Source organism: Malaclemys terrapin, chromosome 1 (genome assembly GCF_027887155.1).
Source record: "Malaclemys terrapin pileata isolate rMalTer1 chromosome 1, rMalTer1.hap1, whole genome shotgun sequence".
NCBI classification, from domain to species: domain Eukaryota; kingdom Metazoa; phylum Chordata; order Testudines; family Emydidae; genus Malaclemys; species Malaclemys terrapin.
The window spans coordinates 313,896,997-313,920,002 of NC_071505.1; the positions used below are offsets into that span (position 1 = coordinate 313,896,997).

At 45.7% G+C, this 23,006-nt stretch overlaps 1 protein-coding gene across 1 annotated transcript in view; it reads right to left on the reverse strand.

The window, feature by feature from the left end:
• Positions 1 to 381: 381 nt before the first annotated feature.
• RNF17 (ring finger protein 17) overlaps positions 382 to 23,006 on the reverse strand; it is a 228,577-nt gene continuing 205,952 nt past the window's right edge. Inside the window, exons 37-40 of the mRNA XM_054015507.1 lie at positions 3,915 to 4,050; positions 3,305 to 3,494; positions 1,584 to 1,687; positions 382 to 567 (exon numbers count right to left, since the gene is read on the reverse strand). Of these exons, the coding sequence (XP_053871482.1) occupies positions 1,589 to 1,687; positions 3,305 to 3,494; positions 3,915 to 4,050 (425 nt within the window). The 3' untranslated portion in view covers positions 382 to 567; positions 1,584 to 1,588. The remainder of the gene's footprint in view (positions 568 to 1,583; positions 1,688 to 3,304; positions 3,495 to 3,914; positions 4,051 to 23,006) is intronic.

Below are 23,006 nucleotides of genomic sequence, written 5' to 3' on the forward strand. Positions count from 1 at the left end.
GACAAAGCCATAAAGGGAGTACCATTTTTCCTATCCCAAGATTGTCAGAACAGGAATCAGGCTCTGTACTACTTCACGGCAGGAAGCAGTAGTGTGGATCGTTCATGTGTGCCTCAATCTTTATGTTCTGCCTCATGTACAGACAGAGTAATAAAGTGAAAATGTCAAGATCCCCAAACTGCAATCCTGTCCTTGATGCTGGACCTGTCATTTCGCTTTGGAGCTTTGAAACCCACACTCCTCAGTTGATATAAACGAAGTAACCCACAACTTACTGCCTTGTACAAGTAGGAAGGGAAAAGCATCCACAAATTAAACAAAAGCGTTTTCTTTCAGATGCAAGATAAACAAAACAAATATTTATTTTAACCTTCTTCTTCTTCCATATTTATGAAAACAGCTCTGAACAAAAAAAACACCTGAGTATTTCAGGCATTCCACACAATTACTATATGTAGAAAGAACAAGATGAGGCAAATTAACATGCCAGAACAAAATTAAAAAACAAAAACCACCTTTCCTCTTCGGATACTGTAGTCTTCATCAAAAGCTCTCTATATAGTATACCTGGAAACACAAAAACTAGTGTCAAATTTAGATAATAAAACAGCTACTTCCTCCTTATCTGGTAGACTCCTTAACTAAGGAGTCTAAACTACTAGCAGGTACAGAAAGAACAGTCCATACTGCCTCATTAATACATTGTGCACTGGTGTAGATTCCCTCTACTTTCACTAATTACTATAAAAGTAATCACAGGACAACATATTACAATATATAAGACTATAAAGACAAGAATGACTGGTTTAGTCACCATAATTAACCAGTAAAGCAAACTAACAAGCAAAGAAAGACTGTAATAGGAAATATGCCACCATGCACCAAGGCATATCATGTAACAAGATTTTGAAATGAATGTTTTATCTATCAATGTTTAACAGAAAAAGTAGCTTACTAGCTATGGGGAAAAAAGTCTGCCCAGAATATGGGAGTTGAAGAGGTTCTAGTGGAGGACGCAGCTTGGTTCTTGCAGATGCAACCGGTCACTACTGTTTGTATAGAAAATACTGTAATATTGCCAGTCAGTTGCAATTTCACCTTTTTCTTCAGTGATTACCTGGATTACAAGCAGGCTATAAAAGTCTCTCCTTCCCTCTGTACGCTGGTTTAACTTAATTGCTTGTTCCAGTCCTTGTTGGCTCTCAAACTAGACCCTAGACTTCAGGTCAGGTTTAAGCAAACAGACAAGGATTTGCTCCTCAAAAGAACCAAAAGCTGCTTTTGACTGTGTGAAAGCAGGCAGTACAGACTGTGTAGCTAGCATCTGATCACAAGAATATACAGTTGTCCTGCAGTGGATTTTTTTCTATATTATATGCATTTTGTTTACATATTTATTATAAAATAACTATTTGTCATTTACATTACATTAACACTCAAAAGGTATAAAAAACGCTAGTTCTGGTCAGATGATTATTTAAAAAAACAACAACAATTGAGCCCATGGCCTAATAAATATTAGATTTTAAAAATCTTACTTTTTGTAATTGCCTAAAGTGACACTTAAAGTTTACTGTACTTACATATGTCACTGATCTAAGTCTGCTAATCCCATTTCTACCAGCTTCATGTGAACTAAGCATCGTTCATCTTCATACAAAAACACAGTGTTCTCTGGAGACTGAGTCTGGAAATCAGAAATTTTCAGTAGTACAGAAAGATCTGTTTCAAGTAGTAAGAGTTGACTGAATGCTGCAATTATTCTTCTACATCTATACTGCAGTAATGTCTAGAGGCCAACCAGGCTGAAGCTCTATTGGGCTCGGTACTGTATATATGGAAAAGGGCAGTCCCTGTCCCAAACAACTTATAGTCTAAAAGACAAGACACACCAGGTGGATGAGATAAACAAGAGGGCTGGGGTAGAAAAGACAGTTGCAAAAATAAGTGAATCATTAGTTTAATTCCATTACGTAGAAAAAAAATGGCAATGATACTAAACTTAAAATTTGATGATAGGAATTAAACAAAAAAGGAAAAAACCCTTAGTTATCTGATCTGTTAATTTGAGAATGAATATAAAATAGTGAAAAATATATTACAGTACTGCGTGAACTAAGCCTGATCTCTATTACAAGTTTTTTTTTTTAAAAGTCAGTGTAAGTTTTCACTTTGCATATATGATGAAAGTTGCAATGTTTTGGAAGGGAATTTTTTAGGTAAATGCTAAACTGAGGATAACGACTGTAGAACACAAATGGCCATTCGGAAATTAAAATTTGTTGTTTTATGTTAAATAGCATATTCCCACATAAAATTGTTAACTGATAGTAGTAAGGTTCCTTCAGTGATTAATGCAACCTGTAGCCAAACTACTCAGTAAAAATTTTTTTTTTTTTTTTAAACCACTTGACATTAAAAATACTGAAGTAACTTGAGGCGGTTTTATACAAATATTCCATTACCTTTATATTTCAGAAAATTGGTTAATGACAATGTTAACAGTTTACAAACATCCCAAACTCAGATCTACAAGGCATACAAGTTTTCAATAAATAGAGTAGCCAGAATTCAGAGCGTGTTGAAGGTAAATGGAAGAAACAAAGAAAAGGGGGCAGGTGGAGGAGGCAGACAGGAGGGAAAAAGATTGAAAGTAACATGTGGGAGGGCTGCATGAGTTTGCATGTGTCAGTGGCTATCCAATGGATAGGGACAGAGAATAAAATGACTGACGGAGAGGAAGCTCAAACACCCCCCCAAAAACCTAGATTTTTATTATGCACTTCCTTGACCTTCCCATCAAAGTGACCCCTACAATCCCATGATAAGTGTGTCACATTTTCACTTTGAATATCTGGGTACCTTAACAGGAGAACAAGGAGGAATGTTAGGGCACAGCAGAAAGGCAAGAAGAAGTGGGGGAGGGAGGGAAGGAGGCAGTACATTTTTAGTACTTATAGACCTATTGTTTATTTTGGGCACCGGACACTGCTAACCCAAATGGAAATGTGAAGCATAAAAGCAAGAATGATAGTTTCTAGTGGAAGAGTAATAAAGGAGGTTAAAATCATGCAGGCAGGAGGGCTTGGGAAGTGGGCTGTCTGTAATACAGTGAAGAAAATTCCTATGCACTTGATCCTCTGCCTTTAATGTTGTGATGCTTCTGAAAAAATGTTTGAGTCTATTTTTTTTAAACCAAAGAACAAGATTCACAATAAATTTTGTATAAAGTTCAGACATTTCATTGAAAATGTTAAAAACCAAGATAACTCATGTTTGGCAGGAACTAAAAGGAAAAACTTACCACTGTGGAAGCATAGAGCTTTTTGCCTTGAAGACAGTCCATCATGGTCCATAATGCTTGCATGCTCCATTCAGGGCAATACGGAATTCTCTTTTTTTCTGTATCATATAAAGGAGGTTTAAATCCAGCCAACAGAACTTTTACTGCTTGAACAGGATATTGCATAAGGTGAGAAGGAATCTGACGTAATCTAAATCAAAATGAAAATCCTTGTCTAAAAACATGCAAGACAACAATGCAATAGTTAATCACTACCTAGAACTAAAATATGTTAATGAGGGATAGCTCAATGATTAGGGAACTAGCCTAAGATTTGGGAGACCAGGGTCCAAGTCCCGGCTCTGCCACTGACTTCCTGTGTAACATCAGGCAAGTCATAAAGCCTCTCTGAGCATTAGTTTCCCATCTATAAAATGGGGACAGTAGTACTGCCCTACCTCACAGGGGCATTGGAAGGGAGGTGCTTGGATACTAAGGAATGGGGTCTGGCCATATAAGTACCTAAGGCAGACAGGAACAGTTTTAGCTTGCATCTGTACTTCTACTTTAAAAAAATATATATATTAGATTTTGATAAATTTAAGTTTAAAAAACTGAATTATGCACTTACCTGCTTGTTGGTAATTTTTCAGATGATCCATAGTCAACAAATTCAACCAAAATATTAACAGGGTCAAATTCTTTAATCGAGAGTAGTTTTGCTCTATACCACAAGCCATCATTGTATTCTGCCAGGCAAGGCATTTCTGTAAGAAGGAAAAAGCACGCTATTTAATCCAAAATTTAGCACATACGCTATCAGGGCTGTAAAACAATTTGTATTATACTATCAAGTTTTATTTTCTGTCCTCTAATTCATGTTTTTTTTAAATAGAATCCATACTTTTAAAAAAAAGACACACAGTAACTGGAAAAAAATTAAATGAATTTATAAAGGAATGGTTACTTACCTTATAGCAAGTGAAGGCTACTTACTTGTAATGGGAGTTCTTTGGGATGGACTCTGCATAATTAATCATGGGATGCACTGCAGGAACAGTTCACTAAGGGTATGTCTACACTACGAAATTAGTTCGAATTTATAGAAGCCGGTTTTATTGAAATCGGTTGTATACAGCCGATTGTGTATGTCCACACAATAAAATGCTCTAGGTGCTCTAGTCGGCAGACCGCGTCCACAGTACGAGGCTAGCGTCAACTTCCGGAGCATTGCACTATGGGTAGCTATCCCACAGCTATCCCACAGTTCCCGCAGTCTCCGCCGCCCCTTGGAATTCTGGGTTGAGATCCCAATGCCCGGATGATGCAAAACAGTGTCGCGGGCGGTTCTGGGTACATGTCGTCAGGCCCCTCCCTCCCCCGTCACAGTAACGGCAGACAATAGATTCGCGCCTTTTTACCTGGGTTACCTGTGCAGACAACATGGAGCCCGCTCAGCACAGCTGAGCTCACCGTCACCATATGTCCTCTTGGTGCCGGCAGACGTGGGACTGCATTGCTACGCAGCAGCAGCTGCTAACTGCCTTTTGGCGGTAGACGGTGCAGTAGACTGGTAGCCTTCATCGGCGATCTGGGTGCTGGCAGCCGTGGGGCTTGCCTTTTGGCAGTAAATGGTGTATTATGACTGTTAGCCGGCCTATTACAAGTCGGGTCATCGCACGTTAGCAGAGTCTTCCCTGAGCAGCAGCTCGTACAATAGGCCTGAAGACCATCGTCATACACCGCCCCGTATTTGCTGCCAAGCACCCAGAAAGATGCCGAGGGCTATCAGTCACGCTGCACCGTCGTCTTAAGATGTAAAAAAATAGATTTGCTCTGTATTCATTTGCTTCCCCCTCCCTCCGTCAAATCAACGGCCTGCTAAACCCAGGGTTTTCAGTTTAATCTTTGGGGGGCACCAGTCTGACACAGTTGTTTGTGTCTCTCCCTGATGCACAGCCACCGTTCTTTATTTTAATTCCCTGTGCCTGTACGCCATGTCGTCACTCGGCCCCCCTCCCTCCTTCCCCTAGGCCGTCAGATACTACGTTTGCGCCACAGCTCGAGCCGAGAAGCGGTTCGCGCCTTTTCTTTGAATTCTGGGTTGAGATCCGAATGCCCGGATGATGCAAAACAGTGTCGCGGGCGGTTCTGGGTACATGTCGTCAGGCCCCTCCCCCCTCGTCACAGCAACGGCAGACAATAGATTCGCGCCTTTTTACCTGGGTTACCTGGGTTACCTGTGCAGACAACATACTACGGCAAGCATGGAGCCCGCTCAGCTCAGCTGAGCTCACCGTCACCATATGTCCTCTGGGTGCCGGCAGACGTGGGATTGCATTGCTACACAGCAGCAGCTGCTAACTGCCTTTTGGCGGTAGACGGTGTAGCATGAGTGATAGCCGTGGGGCTGGCAGCCGTAGGGCTGCATTGCACCAGCCCCTTCCAGGCGATGGTATATTATGACTGGTACCCGTCATCGTCATACTGGTATGGCTGTCAATCATGGCCACCTGGGCAGACATGCTACTGTTTTGATGATGACGGTTACCAGTCATAATATACTATTTTCTGCCAATTGCCCAATATTGTCTGCTAAGCACCCAGAAGAGGCCGAGGGCGATGCTGGGTGCTGGCGGACGTGGGGCTGGCAGACGTGGGGCTGCATTGCTACACAGCAGCAGCCCCTTGCCTTTTGGCAGATGATGGTATATTATGATTGGTACCCATCGTCATCATACTGGTATGGCTGTCACTCATGCTGCAGCGTCGGCTGCCACCTTAAGATGTAAAAAATAGATTTGTTCTGTGTTCATTTGCTTCCCCTTCCTCCGTGAAATCAATGGCCTGCTAAGCCCAGGGTTTCCAGTTTAATCTTTGGGGGGACCATTCTGTGTGACAGTTGTTTGTGTTTCTCCCTGTTCCTGTACCTGTACGCCATGTCGTCACTCGGCCCTCCCTCCCTCCCGCCCTCCTTCTCCTGGTCCATCAGATACTACTTTCGCGCCTTTTTTCTGACCAGGCGCCATAGCTAGCACTGGGATCATGGAGCCCGCTCAGATCACCGCGGCAATTATGAGCACTATGAACACCACGCGCATTGTCCTGGAGTATATGCAGAGCCAGAACATGCCAAGGCGAAACCCGGACCAGGCGAGGAGGCGATTGCAGCGCGGCGACGAGAGTGATGAGGAAATTGACATGGACATAGACCTCTCACAAGGCACAGGCCCCAGCAATGTGGAAATCATGGTGTCACTGGGGCAGGTTGATACCGTGGAACGCCGATTCTGGGCCCGGGAAACAAGCACAGACTGGTGGGATCGCATCGTGCTGCAGGTATGGGACGATTCCCAGTGGCTGCGAAACTTTCGCATGCGTAAGGCCACTTTCATGGAACTTTGTGACTTGCTTTCCCCTGCCCTGAAACGCCAGGATACCAAGATGAGAGCAGCCCTCACAGTTGAGAAGCGAGTGGCGATAGCCCTGTGGAAGCTTGCAACGCCAGACAGCTACCGGTCAGTCGGGAATCAATTTGGAGTGGGCAAATCTACGGTGGAGGCTGCTGTGATCCAATTTGCCAGGGCAATGAAAGACCTGGTGATAGCAAGGGTAGTGACTCTGGGCAACGTGCAGTCAATAGTGGATGGTTTTGCTGAAATGGGATTCCCAAACTGTGGCGGGGCCATAGACGGAACCCATATCCCTATCTTGTCACCGGAGCACCAAGCCACCGACTACGTAAACCGCAAGGGGTACTTTTCAATGCTGCTGCAAGCCCTGGTGGATCACAAGGGACGTTTCACCAACATCAACGTGGGATGGCCAGGAAAGGTACATGATGCTCGCGTCTTCAGGAACTCTGCTCTGTTTCGAAAGCTGGAGGAAGGGACTTTCTTCCCGGACCAGAAAGTGACCATTGGCGATGTTGAAATGCCTATCGTGATCCTTGGGGACCCAGCCTACCCCTTAATGCCATGGCTCATGAAGCCGTACACAGGCAGCCTGGACAGGAGTCAGGACCTGTTCAACTACAGGCTGAGCAAGTGCCGAATGGTGGTGGAATGTGCATTTGGACGTTTAAAAGCGTGCTGGCGCAGCTTACTGACTCGCTCAGACCTCAGCGAAAAGAATATCCCCATTGTTATTGCTGCTTGCTGTGCGCTCCACAATATCTGTGAGAGTAAGGGGGAGACCTTTATGGCGGGGTGGGAGGTTGAGGCAACTCGCCTGGCCGCTGATTACGCGCAGCCAGACACCAGGGCGGTTAGAGGAGCACAGCAGGGCGCGGTGCGCATCAGAGAAGCTTTGAAAACGAGTTTTGTGACTGGCCAGGCTACTGTGTGAAACTTCTGTTTGTTTCTCCTTGATGAACCCTCCAACCCCCCCCCCACCCGGTTCACTCTACTTCCCTGTAAACCAACCACCCCACCCCACCCTCCCCTCCCGCTTGCAGAGGCAATAAAGTCATTGTTTTTTCACATTCATGCATTCTTTATTAGTTCCTTACAGAGGTAGGGGGATAATTGCCAAGGTAGCCTGGGATGGGTGGGGGAGGAGGGATGGAAAAGGACACACTGCATTTTAAAACTTTAACTCTTATTGAAGGCCAGCCTTCTGATGCTTTGGCGATCATCTGGGGTGGAGTGACTGGGTGGACGGAGGCCCCCCCACCGTGTTCTTGGGCGTCTTGGTGAGGAGGCTATGGAACTTGGGGAGGAGGGCTGTTGGTTACACAGGGGCTGTAGCGGCGGTCTCTGCTCCTGCTGCCTTTCCTGCAACTCAACCATACGCTCGAGCATATCACTTTGATGCTCCAGCAGACGGAGCATTGCCTCTTGCCGTCTGTCTGCAAGCTGACGCCACCTATCGTCTTCAGCCCGCCACTTGCTCTGTTCTTCCCGCGATTCAGCCCGCCACCTCTCCTCTCGTTCATATTGGGCTTTTCTCATCTCCGACATTGACTGCCTCCATGCATTCTGCTGTGCTCTATCAGCCTGGGCGGACATCTGCAGCTCCGTGAACATCTCGTCCCTCGTCTTACGTTTTCTCTTTCTAATGTTCACGAGCCTCTGCGAAGGAGAAACATTTGCAGCTGGTGGAGGAGAAGGGAGAGGTGGTTAAAAAAGACACATTTTAGGGAACAATGGGTACACTCTTTCATTACAAGGTCGCATATTTTGGCTTGCAGGCAGCCATCGTAGGCCACAGTGTTTTGGCTTTTTTAACCTTCTTAACATGCGGGAAAGGTTGCAAACAGCAGCGCATTTCCCATATCAAGGATGAATTGGGTTGTCCATTTAAAATGGGGTTTCAATGTAAAAGGAGGGGGCTGCGGTTTCCCGGTTAACATGCGGCACAAACACAAGTAAACCACCCCCCCACACACACACACGATTCTCTGGGATGATCACTTCACCCCTCCCCCCCACCGCATGGTTAACAGCGGGGAACATTTCTGGTCAGAAGAGCAGGAACGGGCGCCTCTGAATGTCCCCCTTAATAAAATCACCCCATTTCAACCAGGAGAGCTTTCTGGAGATGTCCCTGGAGGATTTCTGCTCCATCCCCATACACGTTAACAGACTTGCTTGCTTTTTTTTTGTAATGTTTACAAATATTTACAAAGTTACACTCACCAGAGGTCTCCTGTGTGCCCTGAGGGTCTTGGGTGAGTTCGGGGGTTACTGGTTCCAGGTCCAGGGTCACAAACATATCCTGGCTGTTGGGGAAACCGGTTTCTCCGCTTCCTTGCTGCTGTGAGCTACCTACAGTACCTCCATCGTCATCTTCCTCGTTCCCCGAACCGTCTTCCCTGTGTGTTTCTCCAGTGAGAGAGTCATAGCACACGGTTGGGGTAGTGGTGGCTGCACCCCCTAGGATCGCATGCAGCTCCGCGTAGTAGCGGCAAGTTTGCGGCTCTGCCCCGGACCTTCCGTTTGCTTCTCTGGCTTTGTGGTAGGCTTGCCGTAGCTCCTTAATTTTCACGCGGCACTGCTGTGTGTCCCTGTTATGGCCTCGGTCCTTCATGGCCTTGGAGATCTTTTCTAATACTTTTCCATTTCTTTTACTTCTACGGAGTTCAGCTATCACTGCTTCATCTCCCCATATGGCGAGCAGATCTCGTACCTCCCGTTCGGTCCATGCTGGAGCTCTTTTGCGATCCTGGGAGGACTCCATGACGGTTACCTGTGCTGATGAGCTCTGCGTGGTCACCTGTGCTCTCCACGCTGGGCAAACAGGAAATGAAATTCAAACCTTCGCGGGTCTTTTCCTGTCTACCTGGTCAGTGCATCTGAGTTGAGAGCGCTGTCCAGAGCGGTCACAATGAAGCACTGTGGGATAGCTCCCGGAGGCCAATAACATCGAATTCCGTCCACACTACCCCAATTCCGACCCGCAAAGGCCGGTTTTATCACTAATCCCCTCGTCGTAGGTGGTGTAAAGAAACCGGTTTAAAGGGCCCTTTAAGTCGAAAGAAAGGGCCTTGTTGTGTGGACGTGTCCAGGCTTAATTCGGTTTAACGCTGCTAAAGTCGACCTAAACCCGTAGTGTAGACCAGGCCTAAGAGACTGACCTACAGAGGTCACAGCAGAGTGGCAGGTAGCAGCAGAAGGTAATTGACAGGCGGCTGGCGAAAGTGGCAAGCAGTTGGCTGGCAGGGTAGCCAGGCAACAAGGGACAGCAGACTGGCAAGACGGCCAGGAACCACAGGTGGCGGGGCAGCCAGGAACCAAGGCTGCAGGGCAGCCAGTGGAGAGGAACTGTGGCTGGCGGGGTGGCCAGCCAGAGCAAGTGCTCAGATGAAGGAGCAAGCAGGGTGCCTTCTTCCCTGGGTGGGAGGTAAACTCACACAGATGCACCTCTGAACCCTGGGTCCTCACTGACCAAGGACAACCACTGTGAATGGCGTATGGTGAGGGAGTAGAGGGGAGCACAGCAAAGGGACTTTTGGTTGTAGAACTCAAGAACATGAGGCAGAAGACTCTGCCCCACACACTCTGGGGTGGGTGTTCTGCTCAGTTTTATGTTTATGAATCCTGCTTGTAGCATTTTCCCTAATGGATTTTGCGTGACTTCCCTCTTTTCATTAAAAGTTTCTTTTCTACACTCAGACTCTGTGCTTGCAAAAGGGGAAGTGTTACCTCTGAGAGGTAACCAGCGGTGGTATGTAATTTTCCCAGGTTACTGGGTGGAGGCCAGTTCTGTGTTGTATTGTAGAAAAGAAACCCCCTAGATATTGAACCCGGCCCTGGTTGCTGCCGGCTTCACCTGGCAGAAGGGTTACATGTACATCTGACATGTCACAGTTGCTAAGACAGCCATGCAGTGCCCCACATGGCTGGGGCTTCCACTGTCAGCCCAGGGCAGGCTGGGACTCTTGCTGTTCCCTTTAGCCCCTTTCCCTGACTCCCAGGTGTACACAGCCCTGTTGCATGAATCCAAGCTGCCCAGGGCTGACAGTTGAAGCTCTTAAAAAGCACACAGCTCGCGCCTCCCTTGACACATTTCCGTGTGCCCCAAGTTTGAGAACCGCTGAGTTAAGGCAATAATGCAATGAGCCTAGAAGTCTCAAGGCCTGTAAAAAAAATCTTAGCTAATCTAATTAAGGCATAAGCCCCAAAAAGCCTTATTGTAAGTATAACCAAAAGTGATCTTAAAAAATCATAAGTTAGCACAACATAGACTGCCACAAAGACTAAACTGCTGGTAGGTAACTACAAGTTGCTATTTATAGCAGCTTAGAATATTTTTAGTTCAGGAAGTCAGCAGATCTCTGACCACAAGAATGCCATGGTCATTGATGCATACGCTAATAAGCTTGAGGTAAAAGGATGAATAACCTATGGGAGAAGAGCATCCCAGCATTAGTAGGGTGAGGAAATACAAAAAAGGGGAGAACCCCCTACTGAACATGCATTAGGCATAGTGGCCTCAGCATCACACATTATAAAAGTTGTATCCCAGTCTGTGTGCTTTGGGAGGGAGAGATGAAGTCCCTGGGAGATGCCAAGATGATGATGGTGATGAATAAGATAACTCAGACTTTGAGGCCAGAAGGGACCATCATGATCATCTAGTCCAGGGTTTCTCAACCCGTGAGTCAGGACTAGTGACACCAGATAGCAAGTTTGAAAAATCGGGATGGGGGCGGAGGGTAATAGGCACCTGTATAAGACGAAGCTCTGAATATCGCCACTGTCCCTATAAAATCAGGACATCTGGTCACTCTAATCAGAACCCAAAATTGGGTCACCAGAATGTTTCAAAGGGTCACACGGCAGCTCCTGTGAGTTCTGTCTCACAGGGCTGGCTGGGCTCGCCTACCCGGCTCCAGGCACTGTGATCTCTGGAGTCCCAGCACCACTGAGGTTTGGCCCAGCCATCATGATGATGGGAGTCTGGTTAGGCCAAATTTGAATGAGTGGCACTGCATGAGCTAGGTCACAACACCACTCTCACAAATTTGGTGCAGTTGGGGGGAGGGCAAACTGGAGCAGCACTACAACCCCAGTGGTTGCAATACCCTGAGCTGAGAGCCAAGACCAGCCAACTCTACAGCACAGGAGCTGCAGGAGCCACCACTGTGGGGTGAGTGCTGGGCAGGAAACCCTCCTCCCACCCCCTGGGAGGCAGGACCTGACCAAAACCACGTAGGGACTCCACCCCCAGACTATTTACTGGGTCGCGACAGGCCACAAACAGTTACAAATGGGTCCTGAGCCAAAAAAGTTTGAGAACCACTGATCTAGTTTGACCTCCTGCACATCACAGGCCACAAAACCTCACTCACCCCCTCCTGTAATAGACCCATAACCTCTGGCTGGGTTACTGAAGTCCTCAAATCACAATTTAAAGACAAAGTTACAGGGAATCCACCATTTATTCTAGTTTAAAACAGCAACTGACCTGTGCGCCATGCTGCAGAAGAAGGTGAAACCCCCCCATGGTCTCTGCCAATCTGACCTGAGGAAAAATTCCTTCTTGACCTCAAATATAGTGATCACTTGAACCCTGAGCATGTCAGCAAGCCCACCAGCCAGACACCTGGGAAAGCATTCTCTGTAGTAACTCAGAGCCCTGCCCATCTAGTGCCCCATCTCTGGCCACTGGGGAGTTTTGCTATTAGCAGTCACAGATGGGCCACAAGCCATTGTAGGCAATCTCATCATATCATCCCCTCCATAAAACTTATCAAGCTCAGTCTTAGAACAAGTTTAAGTTTTTTGCCCCCACTGCTCCCCTTTGGAGGCTATTCCCAAACTTTGTTCCTCTGATGGTCAGAAACCTTCATCTAATTTCAAGCCTCAACTTGTTGATGGCCAGTTTATATCCATTTGTTCTTGTGTCCACATTGTCACTGAACTTAAAAAAACTCCTTCTCCCTCCCTGGTATTTATCCCTGTGATGTACTTGTAGAGAGCAATCGTATCTCCGCTCAGCTTTCGTTTGGTTTGGCTAATCAAGCCAAGCTCCTTGGTAGGTTTTCCATTCCTCTGCTCATCCCAGTACCCCTTCTCTGCACCTGTTCCAGTTTGAATTCATCTTTCTTAAACATGGGAGACCAGAAATGTGCATAGTATTCCAGATGAGGTTTCACCAGTGCCTCATATAATGGCAATAACACCTCACTCTCTCTACTGGAAATACATACCCTGATGCATCCTAGGATTTCAGGTTGTTTTGCAAGGGATGGTGGAAGCATATGGATGCTCAGCTCTTTCTGTATAATCTCTACCTACTTTGTGGGGCTAGAGTGTAAGAATTTGCTAACTATATTAATAAAACTATTATAAATATAGTACGATTTCCTAAGTGTGAATGATACAACCATGCACATCAGGGCTCCCAACTGAACAGTAATTCGGTAATACTGGCCTGGTACAAGAATCTATCGAATTTCAGAGTGCTAATTGTGGAAATTAAATCAGTAACATAATCAATATACAATCAATAGATCAGGCAACACTACCAAACTGAGCATCCAACCTAGATGCTAGATCTAGGGAGTAGTGTTTTGTAAATACATACAGAACTCCAAGTAGCAGCCCTACAGATCTCTCTACAACTGAAATATGTCTAAGGCATACTCCAGCAAGAGCAGAACAGATGCTAGCTTATAGCTTTTCTCTATGCACTATCCAACCCATCTAGATAATGTCTATGAAGAGACAGTGAGTCTCTTATGGTTGTCTGCATATGAAACAGAGACTAGAAATCCTAAATTCCTTGGTTCTGTTAAGATAGTAAGGCAGAGCACTTTTAGCATCCAAAGTATGTAGCTTTCGCTCACCTATATAAGCATGAGACCTAGAGAAAAATATTGGCAGATTGTTTGATTAAGGTGAAAGATACCACATGAGAAGGAAACTAGGGTTAGGGCAAAATATCACCTTATTTTTGTGAAAGACAATGGATGAAAGATCAGCCACGAGGGCATGTAGTTCATTCATCTAGCCAATGTTATGGCTATGATGAAAGCTACTCTGATAGATAGGGGAAACAGAGAACACTGCTATAGGCTCAAAGGCAGGCTTCGTAAGCTGAGTAAGGACTAAACTGAGCTCTCATGACAGTACTGGATTCTTTATTGGTGGCTACATTTCAGCAAGTCCCGTTGTTAATTTGTTTACTGTATCATGTGTAAAGACTGGTTTATTATCTATCAATGCATGGTGGACAGCTACTACGTGAACTTTCAAAGGAGGCGAGGGAAAGTCATGAAAGCTTTAACTCAAGTACATATTCAAGAATAGATTGAACTGGTGCTACGGGTGGATTTGTAAGTTTCTCACTCATCCACTTCACAAATCTGGTCCATTTGAGATCGTAGTACCTTCCAGTTGACTGTTTTCTACTTAATCAATATTTACTGCACTTGTAATGGACAAGATTTCTCAAGGTCCATTAGAGTCTTATAGCTCATGAAGTGAGGTCTGCATGTTAAGAGGGTCTGGGTAGACATCAGCTCAACATGAGGGAAGCGTTTAAGTCAGAAAGGCTAACAATCACTGCTGTTTTGGCCCATGCTGGGACAATAAAAATTATTTTGGCTCTGTCTCTTCCTATCTTTATCCCCCTCTGGTGAAAAGGAAGGCACAGAGCAGAACTTCTACCCTAAACAGGAGAAAGATGTCTGATATGGATAGACTTTCTCTCGGCTCCTGAAAAGAACACATGACATGACACTTTGCATTTTGTATTGCTGTGAGCAAATCTTAACCCCACAAGGTAAAGATCTTGTCTATCGTGGATTTGTTTAATGACCACTCATGCAGTTCCATTACATCTCTGCTCAGCTGATCTGCCAGGCTGCTGTCCTAGCCTACTAGCTGTAGAACTAAGAGATAAATGTGCTGGATACACCAATCCCACAGCACAACTGCCACCTTGCATAACTGGGAAGAATGAGCTTTCCCTCCCCATTTGCTGACTTACTACATTGCTATCACATTTTCTGTGATAATTTGCACTATATTGCTGTAGATGTGAAATAGAAAAGAGTTGAGAGCCCAACATATTAGTCTCAATCCCATGATATTTATATAGTCTCTTTTCTTGAGAATTTCAATGACCATGAACTGTCATTTTGTTCAAATTCACTTCCCATCTTCCATTATACTAATAATGGGAGATTTCAATTATCTCCATATTGACTGGGTACATGTCACCTCAAGACAGGATGCAGAGATAAAGTTTATGACTGCTTCTTGGAGCAGCTAGTCACAAAAGGAGAGGCAATTCTTGATTTAGTCCTAAGTGGAGCACATGATCTGAATTTCTTGGTAATAGTGACAATAATATAATTAAATTTAACATCCCTGTGGTGGGAAAAACACCACAGCAGCCTACCACAGTATGATTTAATTTCAGAAAAGGGAACTACACAAAAATGAGGAAATTAGTTAAACAGAAATAAAAAGGTACAGTGTCAAAAGTGAAATTCCTGCAAGCTGCATGGAAACCTTTTAAAGACACCATAATAGAGGCTCAACTTAAATGTATACCTCAAATTAAAAAACATAGTAAGAGAACCAAAGAAAAAAATGCCACCATGGCTAAACAAAGTAAAAGAAGCAGTGAGAGGCAAAAAGGCATCTTTTAAAAAGTGGAAATTAAATCCTATTGAGGAAAATAAAAAGTACCATAAACTCTGGCAAATGGGTTGGTGCATGGGGGAATAGGGTCCTTGCAGTCATAGTTGCAGGAGTGCAGGCAAGCAAATGCTGTGACATAAGTGCCTGCTGCCATGTGGCTGAGGAGGGAAAGGCAAGTTCTGCCCGAGACCACAGGGTTGGATTTCACTGAAGTAATCAGATCCAGTAGCTCTGGAACCTGTCATTTAACAGATAAACACGTGCAGAGGTCGTGTCAATGTGTCCTCCAATGAACTCCAGGGACTGTGTAGGGTGCAAAGTCAATTTTTCGACGTTCACACTCACCCAAAAGATGGAGAGAAGTAGAAGGAGTTGGGACTTTGATAACCTAGCTTCCTTTCTGGACTGTGCCACCAGCAACCAATTGTCTAGGTAAAGGAAGACAAGGACTCTTTGCTGTCAGAGGTGAGCTGCTACCATGGTGAAAACTTTTGTGAAGACTAGTGGAGCACTGGTAAGTTGAAACAGGAGAAGCCTGTATTGGAAGTGTCAGATCCACCATGTACCATCTGTAGATCGAGTGGATGTTGACGTGAAAGTAGGCATCCTGCATATCAAAAGCTATAAACCACATGCATTTTTCTAGTGACAGAATGATGGCCAAAAGCGTGACCATGCAGAACTTTGTTTTATGAATAGAACAGGTGCGGTGTTTGAAATCCAAGGCTGGTCTCCATCCTCCTTTCTTCTTTTGCACCAGGAAATATTTGGAATAGAACCCTGTGCCCTGAAAGGCTTCAGCGACCTGTTCCACTGCTCTTCTCTGCAGGAGGATGTCCACTTCTATGGTAAGAATACTGTAATGAGAGTGATCCCTGAAATGGGCTTTGGGGCAGAAACATGGACAAGGTAGTGTCAAACTCAATCGTACAGCCGTGTCGAATGATATCCAGGACCTATTTGTCCATTATCATGCTCCATGCTAGTAGAAAGAGTTTGAGATGGCTCCCAAAGGGGGTGGTTGGCAAGATCACTGGAGTGCAAAGTGATTGACGGCTCTCTAGATGTACTCAGAAATATCACCTATGCAAAGACTGGGTGTGCTGCACGGAGGGCTTCACTGAAGGACCAGGTGGACAAAATCTGTAGACCTTTGGGAACTTCTGTGAAGGCTCGCAGGATGTAGAACTGGGGAGGTCTAGAGCATTGTATAGGCAGCAGGTCATAAAATTTGTGTTGGCACAGGCATATATTTGTCTAGGGATTGGAGGGTGGCTCTAGAGTCTGTCAGAGTAAGCAATCATGTGTCTTCTAGTTGAAAAGGTGTGATTCATCAAAAGGGAGGTCTTCAATTGTGCTCTGTACCTTGCTAGGGAAGCCTGAGGAATGTAACTAGGATTTTCTCCTCATGACGATTCCAGGCGTCATTGTACCTGAGGACGTCTGCAGAATCAACCACAGCCTGAAGTATGGTCCTAGAGACCAACTTGCCCACCTCCAAAATAACTTGGAAGCAGGCAAGATCCTGCTGAGATGGCAGATATTGAAGATAAACTATCTGCCCATAGTTCAAAAAGTCATATTTGGCCATCAGAGCTAGGTAGTTTGAGATACAGAACTGGAGACTGGCCGAGGAAAGGACCTTTCTACCCATAAGGTCTAACCTCTTTCCCTCCTAGTCAAAGGGGTGGAGCCTGGATGCTGTTGCTTGACCCACTCCATAGCAGCCTGGATCACCAGGGAATTAGGCAGAGGATGGGATAACAGAAACTCAGATTCCTTGGGAGAGCATAGAATCTCTCTTTCGCCCCCTTTGGGGTGAAGGCACTCCTGGCTGGGGTATGCCACACGGTGCATGCAGGCTGAAGAACGGCGGAAGTTGGGAGGGCCACTCTGGCTGATACCAATGCATGCAAGAAACTGTCCTGAACCTCCTCCAACGAGATCTTTGAAGAGCACTAGCGAATCTGTCGAGCAGCTCTTGAAATTATCATAGTTGTCTATGGGAGAGGAGGGTGTCGATAATACAGCCCTATCTGGGGACAATGAGGGGAACCTCTCTGGATCCATCGGTACTGTCAGAGGCGGGCTGACCAGTGCATCATACAGCCTTGGTTCCAATAGTCTACTCGACAAAGGATGGGACTGGGGGATTCCTCCCAGGTTGAGTGAGATGGTTCTGAAGGTGAATATTGGGGCCACAAGCTCCAATATGGCCAACTTGGTTGATTCTGCTGTTGCTGGGATGGTGTCCATAGAGCTGGGTACCAGTAGCTCCTGGGATGAGGCCAGGGCCGGCTCCAGCGGTTTTGCCGTCCCAAGCAGAAAAAAAAAGCCACGATCGCGATTGCCGGCAGCTCTACCCCGCCACTTTATTCTTCAGCGGTAATTTGGCAGCAGGTCCTTCGCTCCGAGAGGGAGTGAGGGACCCGCTGCCGAATTGCTGCCAAAGAGCCGGAAGTGCCGCCCCTTCCCATTGGCTGCCCCAGGCACCTCCTTGCAGCGCTGGTGCCTGGAGCCAGCCCTGGATGAAGCAAGGGAGGGTACTGCCACGGTGACGTCGGAACTGTCTGGTAGTCATGCCTTCAGAACAGAAGTGTTGGATATCTGACTCCTCAGACTCAGAGGAACCAGAATCCTGTACGAATAGGGGTGCCAACAGAATGGGGTGTGCTGAAGGAACACGACCAGAGGGCGGCAGATCCACCGTAAGAGAGGGAGCCCTTTTAGCAGACAAATGGACTGGAACATGCGGAGACTTCATCTGTTCCAGTTCAAGAGGCCGAGGAGCACATCTTTTTCTCCCTGATATCAACAGTACCCAGTCCACAGACGGAACTGTGGCTGGTAAGGGGGCCTGCCTCGGGACAGACAATTCACTCCACACTGGTGTAGCCAATGGAGGAGGGGTGCGTGGTTCAGGAAGCGGGACTGGCAGATCCGGCGAATGATGCAACTTCTCATTGCTCTTGTGGGCCTTGGAATGCGCTGCTCCTCCTTGGCTGGAACTTGTGGATTGTGCAGCATCTTTCTTGGATCTGGAGGAAGACTTACTGCCCTGCTATGCACATGCTTCCATGGTTCAGGGCTAGGTCCTGGAGTGGAGTCCATACTGGTTGTACCAGCGGAATAGGACTGGGACTTCATGTGTAGGAGGTGCACTCTTGAACTGCTCAGGCTGATGTACAGGGGGTTTTCCCTGGCCAAGATCTGACTGTGGTCCCATGGTGACCTCCATGAGGTGCTTCTTAAGGCATTAGGCCCCAGTCTTCCCAGGTATGGGCAGGGAAGGAGAGGCAGATACTGCACCTGAATGTGATGTGGGCTTCCCCCAAGCAGTACAGACAATGTTGTGCTGGTCATGGAGTGAAAATGAGCGAGGGCAGGAAACACAAACCTTGAATCCCAGCCCGGCGTCTTCGGCATAATCCAGTACCCAGACACAAGTGCTGAGGGCAAATGGGATTGGTGTGCAGCACCAGCAGCATCCCGAAGTCCTTAATCCTTTATAAAAGTTACTACAAACACTAAGGCTAGGTCTACACTACCCGCCTGAATCAGCGGGTAGAAATCGATCTCTCGGGGATCGAATTATCATGTCTCGTCGGGACGCAACAATTGATCCCCGAATCGATGCGCTTACTCCACCAGCGGAGGTAGGAGTAAGCGCCGTCGATGGGGAGCCGCGGAGGTCGATTTTGCCACCGTCCTCACAGCGGGGTAAGTCGGCTCCGATACGTCGAATTCAGCTACGCTATTCGCGTAGCTGAATTTACTTATCTTAAATCGACCCCCCCTCTCGTAGTGAAGACCTGCCCTAAAACTGCTACAAAAAAATCAGTAAAATTCAAACTATGTACAAGAAAAAAACAATTTTTCTGGAAAATTTGGAAAGTCCATCACCAAGGACGAGAGAAAAACAGAAGCTCCAACTTGGACCGTGCAGTGGTGAAAAAGAACTGGAGACAGGGTCGGTCTGCAGCACCCTTTACTGCCTCGGGCAAAGCCACGAGGCAATGTAGAGGCACATGTGGACTGACAGACACTACTACTTTGAAAAACTCTGGTTCTGGGCGCATGCACATAATCCTCAGAGGAATACAATAATGACCATCACTCAAAGAAGAACTGGAGATTTTAAAAGCTCCCCCTCTCAGAACGCTGCAATGTTGAAGTATACTGTGTCAAGAACAGAAGCATCTTTCTTGGGAATGTCAGACATATGAAAATGCTGTCTGTATCTGGTAATTCAGTGGTACTCAATGCTGCAGAGTTCTCCTTCCTGAGCCAGGGGTTACATAAATGCTGGACCCATGAGATCTAAACAGAAAATTATTTTCCGAGAAAGACTTTGATGAAGCACCGCTATATAGATTGAGGCTTTCAAAATCGTTCTTCTGGAAGAAAGACTCTGCCTACCTGAGAATCAAGAACTGCACCTTAAAAGGGAATCATTTGCATAGGTAGCAGAAAAGACCTTTATTTTAAAGTCCCCATGTCTTGAACAGGGTACATGTGTAATATGTTCTTGGAATACCCCTTTTCTAAAGAGACTCATTTTACCCAGATGTCTAAAGGATAAATGAATACATCCTGATATCCTAAATGAGTTGCTACCAGAGAGAGGCACTTTGTAAATACCAAGGGTGCAGTAGAAAGCCCAAAAGATAAGATTGTACTGGGAATACTCTTGTCAAATCAGAAAATGAAGATATCTGCAGTTCCTGGGTTGGATAGAGATATGGAAATACACATTTTAGATAGAGGTCTGCAGACCAATCTAGGGTGGGTATAATGGGTACTAATGTCAACATGTGCAAAAGGAATTTTCTGATTAACAAGTTAAGCTTCCATAGATCTAATATTGGATAAAGCCCTCAGTCTCTTTCTTTGGTGTCAGAAAATATGCGAAGCAAAAACTGTGACCACTGAATTCCCTTAGCATCTCATCTATGACTCCTGCTTCCAACAGGGAGCAAACTTCCTATCTTAAAAAGGGGTTCCTGAATAGGGATGGAACAGGGGGTTGGGTGGAGGAAAGGAATCTAATTAAATAGTGTAACCATCTTTTATTATCTCCAGAGTCCACTTGTTTGATGGGATAGAATTTCAAGAGTCCACGTTACAGGAGAGTCAGTCTCCCAAATAATGAGAGATGGTTGTACGTTTTGTCCCAAGCTCCTGGATCCTCGTGTCAAATCTGAGCTCTGACATTCAATCTCAGAAACAATGCTAAGGTTGCTTCCCCTTCATTTGCAGAAGCAAAGTAGTCTCTCTGCTGTGGCTGTGAAGGGGGAGGCTGTTGATGTTGAAATTTATTTCTCTGAAAAATAAGACTATGAAGAAAAGGAAGGGTAGGAGGCCCTTCCTGAGAGTTGACAGACACAAGAATCTTGTAATTGACCTCATGTTCTTCATTTTTTTTCTAATATTTAATCAGTTTTATTAGTGGATAACTTATCACCTTTGAAAGAAAGGTCTACCACCTTTGATTTGATTTTGGAAAGGAGAGTAGAAGACTGAAGGCCAGCAGGTCATGGCTGAGCCTGAAGACTCAAACAAAGCCCTGAGCAAATGTTTAACCACTATTTCACCATCCCTTATCAAGCTGATGGCCAGCGTCCTTTGCTTTTTAGGAAGCAGTTTTGCAAACATGGCCATCTTTCCCTACAAGTGCTACTGATAATGTGACTTCACTGCTTGACAATTTGCTTCTGATACTGAGTGAAGCAGTTGAAAACACTTGCCAGTTGTGTTCATCTTCTTTCTTTCTGTGTCAGAAGATGTGGAATACAACTGATTCATCTAAATCTTTACATTGCCACTGCCACCGCCACCACAAGAGAATCAAGGGTAAGGTGTACGAAAAAATAAAACTCCTTTGTAGATTAATTGATATAATTGGTCTGCTTCTTTTCCCAATATAGCCTATCATGATGCAGAAGTCCAAACTGCCCTTGCACGCTGTAACAGAAAGGTAATCTTGTTTTTTTTGATGGAGAACACAGGATGTTGAATACAGGGTGAGAGGTTTCTCCTAACATGACCAATAGAAATTTCAGTGTCAGATCTGATACCATTCTTTTCCACAACCTCATGGAATTGCAATGCATCTTCAGATGGAAAGGGTGCCAAAATAACCCCAATGTTTTTATCCGGGGAATATTAATCAAGTTCTGATTACAGCTCTTGCTATTCATCCTGAGCCACAGGCTCCTCTTCTGCCTCTGACAGAATATCAGGAATTTTGGTTGGAGAATGCTCTCTAAAAGCAGGTGAAGTCAACAGATCCAGAATCTTGGATCTGAAGAGACTTTCTCTGACCCGAATAGGAGAGGTATTTCTACCCTGACAGGAATGTGGAACATTCTTATATTGCCTACAAAAAGGCCAATCGAGCCAACCTGCTCTTGGCAGTATCTGCCAATCATACCGCAATCAAACTCAGACTCCATTTCACATCTAGGAAGGTGTGATGGTCTGAGTACCATATTTTAGTGGTGTATTTCTTATGAGAATGGAACCTAGGAGGTATGTCAGTATATCTAATGCATTTTTTCCTTGGACTGTGGATTAGATCTCAGATCCAACTCAGCAATTAGTGGAGAAACTACCAGACTGGGCATTTATATAACTGAGGAGGGAGAAATAACTTTATTGGAAGAGCCCGAAGGTATTTAGCAGGTGGAAGGTAAATGCAACAACTTGTCCAACCTCCTCCTTTTCTCTGGCAGGGAGCTACAAGCAGGAACATTTCCAGGGTGGCCTCTCCCCCCATCACCTTTCCCTTTAGGAGATGAAAAAAATGGACACTAACCTTCCATAACTGTTGTTCTTCAAGATGTGTTGCTCAAGACCATTCCATGTTAGGTGTGTGCACAGCTGCCGGAAAATTTTCCCTTAGTGGTATCTGTAGGGCTGGCCCTAGCGCGTCCTCGAGTCCTGTGCTAGTATAAGGGGCACCGCCAGCCCCAAACCCCCCTCAGTTCCTTCTTGCTGTCCACTTTGACAGCAGGGCAGAAGGGTGAGTCATGGAATGGATGTGAGCAACACATCTCGAAGAAAAGTAGTTATGGAAGATTAGTAACTGTTTTTTCTTCTTCAAGTGCTTGCTCATGTTGATTCCATGTTAGGTGACTCACAAGCACCAGGAGGTGGGTTCGGAGTTCACAGATGTGCTGATTGGAACACTGCTCTTCCAAAGTTTGTGTCATCCTGGGCCTGCCGGGTGATGGCATAGTGTGATGCGAAGGTATGAACCTATGACCATGTTGCTGTTCTGCAGATGTCCTGGATCGGAACTTGTGCGAGGAAGGCTGCTGATGAAGCCTCAACTCTCATGGAATGGGTGGTCACAATGGCGGGGGACAGAACCTTTGCCTGCTCATAACAATATCTGATGCAGGCGGTTATCCAAGGCAAGATTATCTGGGATGTCGCAAAGTCTGTCACTGCCATCCGTCCGCCACTGCTACAAAGAGCTGCAATGACTTGTAAAAGGGTCTAGTCCTTTCAGTGTAGAGGGCCAGGGCCTGCCTAACGTCTAAGTTATGTAGACAATGCTCCTCATCTGACCCATGAAGCTTCGGAAAGAAGACAGGCATAAAAATGTCCTGGTTGTTGTG